The sequence below is a fragment of the Athene cunicularia genome, assembly GCF_003259725.1.
Source record: "Athene cunicularia isolate RWA chromosome 4 unlocalized genomic scaffold, athCun1 chr4_part1, whole genome shotgun sequence".
In the NCBI taxonomy this organism is placed as follows: Eukaryota; Metazoa; Chordata; class Aves; order Strigiformes; family Strigidae; genus Athene; species Athene cunicularia.
In genome coordinates, this window is record NW_020799098.1 from 738,223 (window position 1) to 750,259 (window position 12,037).

At 46.9% G+C, this 12,037-nt stretch overlaps 1 protein-coding gene across 3 annotated transcripts in view; it reads right to left on the reverse strand.

The window, feature by feature from the left end:
- The window catches only part of EXOC6B (exocyst complex component 6B), a 158,354-nt gene that overhangs the window by 89,842 nt on the left and 56,475 nt on the right, over positions 1–12,037 (reverse strand). For 2 of the 3 annotated variants that reach the window (XM_026847046.1, XM_026847045.1), the window contains exons 11-13: positions 11,692–11,826; positions 10,485–10,664; positions 5,098–5,127 (exon numbers count right to left, since the gene is read on the reverse strand). In XM_026847046.1, coding sequence (XP_026702847.1) covers positions 5,098–5,127; positions 10,485–10,664; positions 11,692–11,826 — 345 coding nt within the window. The remainder of the gene's footprint in view (positions 1–5,097; positions 5,128–10,484; positions 10,665–11,691; positions 11,827–12,037) is intronic. The other variant, XM_026847047.1, reaches the window with a different exon arrangement.

Sequence of the window (12,037 nt, forward strand, 5' to 3'; positions counted from 1 at the left end):
CCCCTCAGCCTCCTCTGCTCCAGACTAGGACTTGATTTAACTGCAGACCCTCTTGTTAATCACGTAACCATCTGATCCCAACTCTCCCACCAGGCTGGATGCCTGTGGCATGAAACTCCCATTCCCAATCTGCTGCCTCCCGCTTTCTTTACATGACCCTCTGTTTTAAACAATAAATATAAAAAAGTCCCATCTACCTGCTCTCTAATTATTCCACATAGTCAGGGGCCACACTGCAAATACCCATGCTGCCTCCTTGCGCTGCGAAATGGCATCACAATCACAAGACAGGGGCCAGCAGGGACCAAAACCCACGCAAAAACCCACAACACACAGGCAGAGCACGTCACGGCAGCTCAAACCACTTCGCCCTCCCTCCGAAGGCGTCCCCACGGCGCGGCTCAGCACCCCTGGCCCAGCAGCCAGAGGGAATTGGACAAACCTGAAGCATTTGAGACTTCCACAGTGGCAGTTTGGCAGCGTCCCCCCGGCACTAAATTATTAACTTTTGCCATTGAAATGCGCTGCAAAGTGCAAGTAAACATGAGCAGCAGATGGAGATTCAGTGCAAGCCCAGGGAGGCGATGGCGACCCGCGGACCCGCTGCCTGCACTTGGACAAGGCACAGGCTTGACGCTCCTCAATTTTCTCCTTCTCCCGTGCTCCCCACTTGGGTCTCCACAGAGATCATTCACCTCTGAGAAAGACACCAAGTCCCTGCACCAAGAGGTTTCAAGGGAAAAACATGGTGCTCCAACAGCAGAGGCATCTCAGCCTGCAAAGGAATTGAACCCATAATTAACCCGCGGTTAACGAGTCTCTATACGTACATGAGAAGCATGAAGTAGCCCGAATTTGTCTCGGGCCTGTTTGTGCCTCTGTCCTGGTCCCTGTGTCCACGGGCTGAGACTTTCCGAGTTACTTGACACAAACCAGAGCCACGGCCTGACCGTGATCGGAGCACGCGGCTCCACAACTGGAACGAACGAGGAGAAAAAAAAAAAACAAAAAAACAAACAACCAAACTACATATTTCATCCTCCTCTTTTGTGGCTTTTATTTTCTTTTGTACTCACTTTGGGAATAACATTCTTTCCATTGGGAAGAGCCTGATTTTCCATTAAATACAAAGCAGCTGCCATTTTGGAAACAAAAAGTTGATTAAATACAGATTTTTTACATTTTTTTTCCCTAACATAGGAGGAGTTAGAACCACGCTTCTTTCTGTTGATTTATCAGTGAAGCATCTGCCAATTAAGGCAGTAGGAGGACTTAAAGAGCGTGAACTGAATCACTTCATCTTTTCTATGTAGTTTTATAATGATAATTTGGTGTTATAAATAAAAGGGGAAAGATCTTGAGGCTTGGAGCACTGCACACTGCACTCATCCTGGTGTCAGAGCCCTCCGACACGCTGACAAAGAGGCTTCCTCACCCTTCACACACACAAGGATGCTCCAGATTCCCCGTTTACGCAGATTTCTGCTTGCCGAGACACCGAAGGAAGGGTCGGGGCTGTTGCCGTGACGTACGGCCGCCTCTTGGAAACGCAGCTAAGACATGACTTAAGGCCCAGATGTTGAACAGACTGGAAAAAAGGATGAGCTCAAACCAAAAAAAAAAAAAAAAAAAAAAAAAAAGACCAAAAAACAACCCACCACCCACTCCATTTCCACTCCGTGAGCCATCAACGCCCAGTTGAGGAGATGATTTTTTTTTCCCCCAAGCAGACCGGATTACTGAGTGACCGACACAAGCAACACATGAAACTTCAGCTCACATTACGTTTCCGAAAGCTAAATCTTAAATTAAATTTCCTTTCTCAATATTGAGACGTTACAGTTGAAAAACTCAGAGAGAAGAGGGATGGTGAGAGCTGTAGAAATTACTGTTGTCTTGCGTTTTGATTAACCCATCAGACTTTACTTATTTATTGCCATTCACGAAACACGACGAAGAAAGGACACGGCACGAGAAATCCATGAGGATCTGCACTTTTCAACGCTTTTCTTGCTCTCTCTTGCCATTACACCTAACCTAAGCTGCAAGACCCAGGGAGAACTCTGTGTAAAGACACCCCTACGGTGGTCAGGAAACAACGTGTCCTTAATTGCAGCCACTTCAACCCCATCAACGACACCCAACCGCGCCTACCGGCTCCGAATGACGGGCACAAGCTCCCAACCCTTCTCCCTGCACCTTCAAATCAAGGAACCCCAGCACGGGGACCCCAAAGGACGCGTCACGTGAAGGTTGGGCTCGTCTAGGGCAGGGGGGTCTCTTCCCATAGGTAGGTTAAGGAAGACAGCCAGGAGTTTTGGAAGCAGCTGGGGTGTTCATCGACGTTCCTTTGCACATTCACAACTCAAGAAGAACCGCACAAGTTTTTAGGTTGCCAGTGGATGAAACAAGAGGAAAACTGAAAATTGCAAAGTCTATTATTTCGCTTAAATTTCAGCCTAGACGGGGAGAAAAAAAAAAAAAACAACCAACCAAACCCAAACCCATACTTTAACTTCTGTTTGGGTTTTTGGAAGGTACACTCTGGGACTCTGGTGCAGGAAGCAGCAGGCATGTTTGAATTCCTCACACTGAGGATGGATTTTCAGTTGCCAAATTCCCCATCCCGCACATCTGATTCTTTGTGTATGTACGTGCATGCAAAAAGTAAGCATAAAATAGCTTTATAAATCTAGGTTTGTAAAATAAAAATCAAAGCCAAACATGCCAAGGTGACTACACAAAGGGAAGCAATACCTAGGGAAGCGTGCACACCCTGGTTTAAAGGATTTATGAGACTGGGCATTTTAGCTTCAATTAATTTTCAAAGTGCTGAAAGCAGACAAGAAACCATGTAATTACAAGATAACTTGGCTTACCCGGATTCGAGTTAACTAGCGCTCCTGGGTTAATCAGAGGTCAGCCTTCTCCCCAGCCAACAAAGCTAAATCCACTGTACTTGAAAGCTTTGCTCCTTGCTTTAAAGCAACCGTGAGCTCTTGTTTCGACCCTTTCAATTTTGGTGAGCGTTTGGGATTTTGGAGAAGACGAGGAAAGCGATGCCCAGGCGCCAGCCCGCAGCTCGGCGGGCAGCTCGGGACAGCCCAGCCGGGCAAGCACTGCTCCAGTGCCCAGCCCAAACCTCCCCACCAAGGCACCCTGGGTGTAAGGGCATTCTGCCCAACTTTCAGGGCGAGCTGGCCTGAGTGACACCCCCCAGGAGACTCGGGTCATCTCTAGAGAGCGGAGGAAGCCCCTTGAGGACCATACAGGGAGGATTTGGGATGCTGCTCGTGCCCTGTCCATGTCTGCATCCCAGGCAACTCGCTTTTCCATGTGGGTCTGTATCTACACCACCAAGAAATTTCCAGGATTAGCCACAACTACTTCCCACCGGACATTTTAAACTCCATTACAATTCCCCCTTTGTCCTGCTATTTTGCGCAAGCAGATTTTTATTTTTCAACATCTTTTAGACAGACAGATTAGTGATTTATTTCCACCAATTAATACAAACTACCTAGAGAACAGAAGATTAGAGGGGTTAAAAGGAAAATTAGAATTTGTTGCAGTTAAAAACAAAACCAACTAAAAGCAGGCTAGCAAAGTCCCACCATATAAAGGGATTACTCCGTTCCTGACCCTTTCCAGGGGACCTCCAGGTATTATTTTTCATTGATTTACCTTAATGAAACTAATGCACCCCTCTCCATAGGAAGCTGACTCCATAGCTGTCTAGGCACTGGATTCAATTAAAGAAATAAATACATCTGGCTTCTAAATGGTTGAAAGTCTTGAAAAGCCAGAGGCAATACCAGTTGCTGCATCTGTCTCTCTTAGGGTACGCCCTAAGGACACCGCATAAGATGATCGACATTCAACACCGCTCCTGGAAACCCGCAGCCGTGGGGGGATGCCCGAAGCATCCCTGCCTGCTCCCCAGCGGCGCGGGCAGCTCCCGCAGCCCTGCCAGCAACCCAGCCCCAGCTTTGATGGAAGTTGGCCTCAAATTGCTTTAACAAGGCTCTTTCTTTCCAGAAGCTGGCGTTGATTTGAGACCTCACTGTTGACTTAGAAACCCCCAGGTGCCCAGCGCCTGCAAATACTCAAGGCTTAGCTATGCTCAGTTTCCAGGAAAAGGGTTACAAGCATCCAACCGCGGCATGAAATATCAATACTACCATGGCAGCTCAGCATTAAAATGAAGAGCAGGAGTTAAAGGCTGAAAAGCAGAAGCTGGGATAGAGGCTATGCCTCCGCGCCGGCCGCATCTCACACCGCAAAACTGCGTCGAGCAGGGCTGCACTGACAAAAAACAAACCAACAAACCACGAGGCACGCTTTGCTCGCACGTGCCTTGGCTCGCAGACATGGCACTAGAGGAAACAAGGTAGCTCGAGAGCACCTTGTTTGCCATCTAGCCATGGAAATGCTGCTGCTTATTCTCCCGCACATGAAACAAGCAGAAATGACAACGATTAGAGGGATTTGTTGAACCAGAAGGCAGGTCCACAAGGTCTCCTTTGTGATCTTTGTGCTAACTGCCCTAATCCAAATAGGGAGAGAAGTAAACGTCAAGAACCCGCGCTGTTTTCTGGATAAAATATTATTCTACCACTCTAGCTGAAGGGAAGACTGAGTGGTCAAGCCCCAGGTCGGAGCACTTAGACCAGGAGGAACATCAGGCTGAAATCCCCCTGGGGGGTTTGTCTGAACAAAATACAGGGAGTGAGGCGAGGGTTTTTACAAAGATCTTTTCTCTTCCAAGCAGAGGTTGAAGATCCCATCATGCTTTCCCTAATAACAGACATTTCCCTTAATTCCCCACACATTTAGGGATGCACAGGGGATAAAAGTTAAACGTAACATGCTCTAAAATTTAGCAGTGCTCCTGCAAGGGCATGCTGGTGAGCAACCTGTGTGGCAGGAAACCCTTTCCCCCCGTCTCCTATTTAACCTATTGATTTAAACTTCTACTCAAGCTTTTCCTTTCCTCCCTTCTGAGACAAAGGACTTTTTCTGGTTCAACTCACCCTCTAACATTTGAGGTGCAAGCAGAGCAGACCAAATGCGCACGACACGCAGTCTTGTACTCACCGACATTGTAGAGTGGACATCTACATCCCCCTACAGAGGACAACACAGGGAGTTTAAAGTCAAATGCAGAAGAGAGCAAAGCAACAGTGAGAAAAGCAGAGAGGTACACAGTGGGCATTGCCCGCAGGTGCCTACAACCCATCAACGGTCCAACCGAGGTACCGGCGGCTCAGCAGTTGGCAGAGTATTAAAAAAAAGCAAAATATGGGTTCCCTGAATCTGGTCTAAGGAGGATGAGGAGGAAATCAAAGAACCACAGATCAGTTTTATAGTATTGAGCGTGGTCTGCAAGTCAACGTGCAGATGCCTGAGCTTTCCCACCTGTAAGATGGAGGCGATGGACGCCAAACCCTAGGGAGTGACAGCAGGGATCAGCTCAAGAAAAACTTGCTCAGCTCTTCTGAGGCCAAGGGGACGTTATCTAAGTGAGGACAGGACTCTTGCAAATCTGAAGGTGTCTTTGGTGCTCGTATGATGTTTTCATGGCAGTTATTTTCCACTTGGGTCCCTCCCAGCGTGGTCAAGGTTGTGGTTGGTGCAAAGTTCAAGGCATTTTACTTCCATGCACAGTGCCTTGCCTTTTAAAAATATTACAGAGGGATTTGGCCTTTTAAATAAAAACATAGGTAATCATTCTCTTTAAAGAGAAAATAAACACTTCCAAAGCTCTTTCTACCAAAGCAAGAGCTGCCGTGGCCAGCGTGTTCATTTGCAACTGGGAAGAGATGCCAATACGGTGAATAAGGCAAAAACGTTGCAGGCAGAGCGGCCGCGGCAATTCGTGCGGTTCCAGCTGAAATCTGTGCCTGCCATCTGGCAAAAATAAGCACAAAAGGAAAAAAAAAAAAAGGCAAAAAAACCCAACCCCAAAACCCCTTTGCAGAGTTCACACTGAACTGCTCAAGACGGCAGAGGTTAGAGTTTGTTCGATCGCTGAAAGATTGCTTCCCCTTCCCGGGTCAGCATCACCTCTTGACCTGCCCTGATTACCTTCCAAAGGAGGTTATCAAGATACAAGACTAACAGAGGATTAAAGGAAACTTAAAATAAAAACAAAACACCCCCCTCCCCTTCCCCCAACTCTGCTCCCCTCCCCCAAGAAAACATCCTTGCTTTGTTAACCTGACAGTTCACTGTAGGTGTTGACACAACCCTCCATCTTTGAGAAGCTTAATGTCAACAAATCAGTGTGTTTGGAGTAGCCCTGTCAATGCGATTTACATTAACTTGTCTAACAAGAAATAAAAACAACAATCAGCCATCAAAGACAAAAGGCTTTTTCAGTCATTCTTTTAAAAGTATTATGCTGGAAATGTTAATTTTTGAGGCCATGGCCCTTTACTTGTTGAAAACCAGAAACCACCTTCTTTTTTTTTTTTTTTCCTGAAGTGCTCTTTTTTTTAACTTCTTTTTTTTTCTTTAAAAAAAAAAAAAAAAAAAAAAAGTATTTTCTTTTAAAGGAGGCCCGAGCATCCCATGTTAATAAGCTCCCCAGCAGCTGTAACCGACTCTCCCTGGTTAATGCAGGAAGAGGGCAGCCTTGAAGCCAAAATGTTAATTATGCTTTGATTTCCACCAGCGTGTTATTTGCTTTTGAGACATTTTGGGCACTTAGCGGAGCATTTTCGAATTGTGGCTCTAAACCACCATGAAAATTTCAGGCAGCAGTGGTATGCACCAAAACCCCGTTAACTTCACCATGACCTTTTCCTCCCCAAGCACATGCTGCACCCACCCGTGTGCCCTTTGCCAACGGGGGCTCAGCGTCCCGAAGCCAAGCTGCAAAAAGCAAATCACTGCCAAGGGTTCCCAATATCAAGCGGTTTCCAACATCTCCCACAATGTCTACGCTGATGCTCTAAAGGAAAAATTAAGGATTTCAATTCCTGCTTGAACACTAGAGAAAGTGGAGACTCTTTCAGCCGCTCCACAAGCCAGGACTAGCTTCGGTCTGGGTTATTTTGGGGGGAGTTGGACACCAAGATGAGAGAGGGGGTTGATGTCCCATCCCTGGAAATGTTCAAGGTCAGGTTGGACGAGACTCTGAGCAACCTGCTCTAGCTGAAGATGTCCCTGCTCATGGCAGGGAGGTGTGTTACCGCTGGACTAGACGACCTTCAGAGCTCCCTTCCAACCCAAACTATTTTATGATCCTATGGCCTCCCGAGGTCCCTTCCAGCCTCAACCACTCTGCGATTCCCCCCAATAAATACAGGAAAAATTCAGCCTCATTTATCCAGAAAGACAAAACTTAATGCCCAAATCTTGGCTCGGGGTCACTTTTTAGCTCGCTCAGCAACTCTGCTCCTCTTCGCCCCTTCTCCGAAATGTTGACTTGTTGAGTCAACTGGACCCCTCGAGGCCATTTGATCTGCCTCGCGGCGAGCTGGAGCCTTGACCCCAGAAAAGTTTCCTGCAGACGAGCGGCCCCATCCGAGACAATGGGATTACTCACACCCGTCATGTTAAGGAGCCGCCTGCATTTTTGCAGGCTCAGGACTTTCGGCTCCGTTCTATTACAGGACAGAGCTTTTTGTTGGTGTAATTTTAGCACGGTAACTGCTGACATGCCCAGGCTGAGTTTCTTTGATCAGCAGGTGAAGGTTTTTCTTGGTGTAATTACTGTTGTGACAAAAGGCAGGTGAGTAGCTGAGCTCCTGCCACTTAGTCATCTCCTGACACTGCCACTCTCTTCTTCTCAAAAAACTCCTGCAAGTTCAAATACTAGGAGCACACTTTTCACTTTTTAAAATAGTGTAAATTCAACACAAAGGCACCCGATTATCAGCTCTGGAGGATGGGGATGTTTCCAAACCAGGCAAGGACGTGAGAAGAGGCAGGGACGGTGTTGCACGGAGTCCATTTCTAAGAATGAGAAGCTGCTCCAAGGGTGCCTTACCCCAAGGATGCCCCTCCAAGGATGCTGCACAGTCACTTGTGGTTTTTTGTGAGCTACTGGCAGTGTGGAAATCCTGTATTTTATAGCTGGACCAGGCTGCAAACTCCTTCAAACAGGGCAGCAACTCCTCTTAGATCATAACATTACAGTGCTAAGGATTTGGGCTGGACTCAGACCAGCAGTACAGAAACTGCTCTACCTTGCCACTAGCAACCCTGTAATATCCTCTTTCCGCTGTAATTCACCCTTTTGGGACACAATTCCTTTTCCCCTTGAACCCTTCTCACTCTTTCCTTTCACAAATGAAGCTCATCCCACATTTTTGGTGCTTTCACAAACATCGTCATTTTTCTGCGTTGCTTTAGAGAGATGTGGGCTGCTCTGCGCCTGATCTCTAATATTTCATTTAGCAAAGTGCAGAAATTTTAAGGTGTTTCTAAATAAGCCACTAGAAAAAGGCCCTTGAACCTTACAAGAATGAAGCGGCAGAGACACCAAAGGAGCTGGGTGCCTTTTAGATGTACCCTGAGTCTTCCTGACTTGCTCTCACCCACCACTGCCCGCAAGGGTACCCAAGGACCCCTCAGCAATGTTCAGTGATGGCATCTGGCACTCCTCTAAAGGAAGATACTCCAATATAGATAAAAAAATCCCAGCCCTGCATCTCCTCCAAACCACTGAACCCAATCTACAGCTTCACAAACTGGATGGCAGCACCTGATGGACTCGCCCCGCCCGGCTCACCAGGCTGTCAGAGGATCATGCTTTGGAGATAAGGTGCTGCACTGCAAATGCAAACAGCTTTCTCCTCAGCTGGGTCCTTTCTAATCTAGTTCTGGAAGAGAAAAAGGCTGCTTTGATTTGTCTCAGTCCTTTTTAGACCAATTAGCTGTCCTCCCCGTCTCCAAAACAATTTTGACTCACTCAGAAAAGAAACATTAATATTAAAGGAAGATAAATCACTCAGGTCTATCTCATAAATCATTGTGGGCATCTCTCCCCATCCTCATCTCTCCTGCTAGCCGTGCTTCATGCTCTGGTGCAGAGACCAATCTCCCTGTCAAATCCCATTACTTGCTTGCATAAGTACTCCCAGTATGATTTGTGGAAACGGTCTCCAGGTGATAAACCACGCCTGTGCAGCCATATCTTCTTTTTTAAGGAGAAATCCAGCCGTTTCCAAGCACCTCCTGACTCCAGAAGGCACCTGCCCCGTGCCTGCCCGTGTGGCCACCAGCCACCCTGCTCAGGGCTGCCAAGAGAGGGGACACATTGGCAACAAATGTGGCCTGGAGATGGATGAAAGCCCTTCCGACTTCTCTTCACAGGAGGCAACGCTTTATTTAGCAGATAACAGAGCCAAGAAACCACCTTCTCCTCCACAACACCTCCAGGTACAGAGAATTGGGAAAACCACTTTGATTTCTCTTGTGGTGGCTTCTCCATCCACAGCAAAGCACTCCTCACCTCCATCCAGCCAAAGATACAAACCATGTAGAAGGCTGCACAGTTTGGGGGCTGTGACACCTCCTAAACCAGCTCTGGAGGGCTTGAACATCCTTCCAGTGGAGCAATCACAGTGGCATGAACAAGCAGAATGGAGAGACAGAAACTGCCACTGTGGATTATTAAGTCTTTTCTTCCTGTTTATATCCAGACTCATGAAAGATGCCCAGTGTGCACCAGTGTGCTATAATCCAGTGTGCTATAATCCTGGGCACCCAGTAACAACAAATAAATAACAATCCAGGAAAGAAGAAAGATTTGAAATTGTTTTTAGGAACAAACATAGTGTTCAGTGGATTTGCTATTTCAAAATACCTGCTGATTGAAGATACTCATAAGTATATATCCAGCCAAACCTTATTTAAAGGAAAAAATGCTGAGCAAAAAATGAAACTCCCTGATGATTATATTTTTCCTATTCAACGGGACGCTGCTCAGCTAACTGCAAAAAGCAACATAAAATACATTTTTTGAACGTAATAACAGCATAAACACAGGCATATTTTAGACAGCAGAGAAAAGAAAGAAACATATTCTGCCTTCCAACGGAGCAGTATTTTGATGTAAGGCATCCAGTGACTTGACAAACCTTTGGAAATGCATCTGCAGTCCAAGTAATAGACACCCTTACACTGGGATCTCTCGAAAAAAAATCCTGAATGTCCATTAAGCTCAAAGTTGACATGTCTAAAATCTACGTGGCTAGTGAATTATGATCCTACTTCTGCAGGGTGGACTGTGATATTTCCCTTGTTCACGTACAAGTAGACTTGCAAATACTTGGGGAGACTCTCACTGAAGCCCAACTTCTGGATCATATGAAATAGCTTACTTTAAAAATGGATTTTTTTATTTCATAACACTTGACACTCCAAGGCCCCACTTCCATCACACTCCACAAAGCCTGAGCAACCACAGCACTGTCGGATGCCCGTGTGCTCCCCGGACCAAAACAGAAAGGAACTGGGTGGAGGTGGCTTACCGGGAGGTGGGTGAACACAGCAAACGTGCTGCGTAGGAACCCGATGAGATCCACAAGGTAGTCACTGGCCTTGCTGCCCGGCTCCATGGCCATCCAGTCGTAGTCCGCCAGCTGCAAGAACTGGTCTATCTTCTGGTTGAGGTTAGTGTAAATCTCCTCCTCGGCAGCATGGCGGGCGTCCTGGGAAAGGAGACAACCTTACGTGGGATGGAGTCTTCACTCCACAATCTACACAAGTAACAGGACCTGAGCTTGACTCAACCTTTAGCCCTAAAGGGAGCACAAGGCTCAGCTTAGCTCAGACTGGGGGGAACATGTGCCACCAGGGCAGTGGTGGGCAAGACCAAGGTGGTGTCTGTCTATGACACAACCTGAGGGCAAATCCAGTGCAGGATGGAAGAGAGACAGAGAGATGGAAGAGGAATGTCCCAGATGGACAAAAGGTTGAGAGCCACCAATCTGTGTGCAGGCGTGGGCCACAGAGTAAGGGCTGGAAAACTCACCCTTAGGCCAAAGGGGTAGATGATGCCAGAGGGGACAACGAATGGACTTCCCTGGGGACACGGGGCCTAAGTCTCCTGTTATCCCAAGGGCAAACCTCACCCAACAACTCCCTACGGTCGCCCGAGTCCTCAGCGCTGTTCCCATGTCCTGCTCTCCAGCTGCGGGACTCAATTCAGACACCCCACAGTTGACCTAATTATGGCCTTAAGATTTCATAGGAAGTATCTGGGTGGACACTCCTGGGTTAAGATTTAAAGACCGCAAAGCCTAGCAGTTTCAGCCAGCTCAAATTTTTCAGGGGTAACGTTAAAAAGAGCAGAAAGATACAGAGACAGAAGTTCTGAAAATCTATTCTCCTCTTGGGTGAAAGAGGAGAGCTGGGGTTCACAGCCAACAGTAAAATGAAAATTCATTAAAAAAAAAATCATGCTTTTGCTTAAAAGCTGCTTAATCCTTTAGATAGTAAGTGCTGCAATGTGAATTAGGGTACAAAGGCTCACGATCTCGACAGAAGTAACGCTCCGAAGGACAGACCCAAGAGCCAGGCTGACGGCATAAGCTTCCCAGGATATGACAAAATTACCTTTGGGCTCAGCTTAGCTCCCTACATCCCCACATCCACACACGTGCTTTGAGAGCAGATACTCTCTGAGCAAACACCAAGAGCAACTCCCTGGAGGTGGATCTACCCCAGGCTTCTCACCTTGAAGGTTGTGGTCCCGTAGAGTTTTGTAGTGTGGACAGTTTCTGGAAGTACATTAGTGATATTGGTTATGAATTCCTCTAGGAACTTGCAGGATTTCTCCAAATGGGTCGTATTTATAATAATCTGTACAAGCTGCAAAGGCAAAAAAAGGGATTCAACCATGGTGCTCCTGAAGGCAGGGACGTGCCAGGTTAATGGATGCCAATTTTTAACAACTTCTGGCACGAAAAGCTGACGCTGTACAAACATACTGAGCTTTGCTACACACTCAAAGGCTCTCCAGGCTCTCCTCCTTTAACAACATCAGAAACTTAAATAAAAGATAATAATTGGGGGGGGGGGG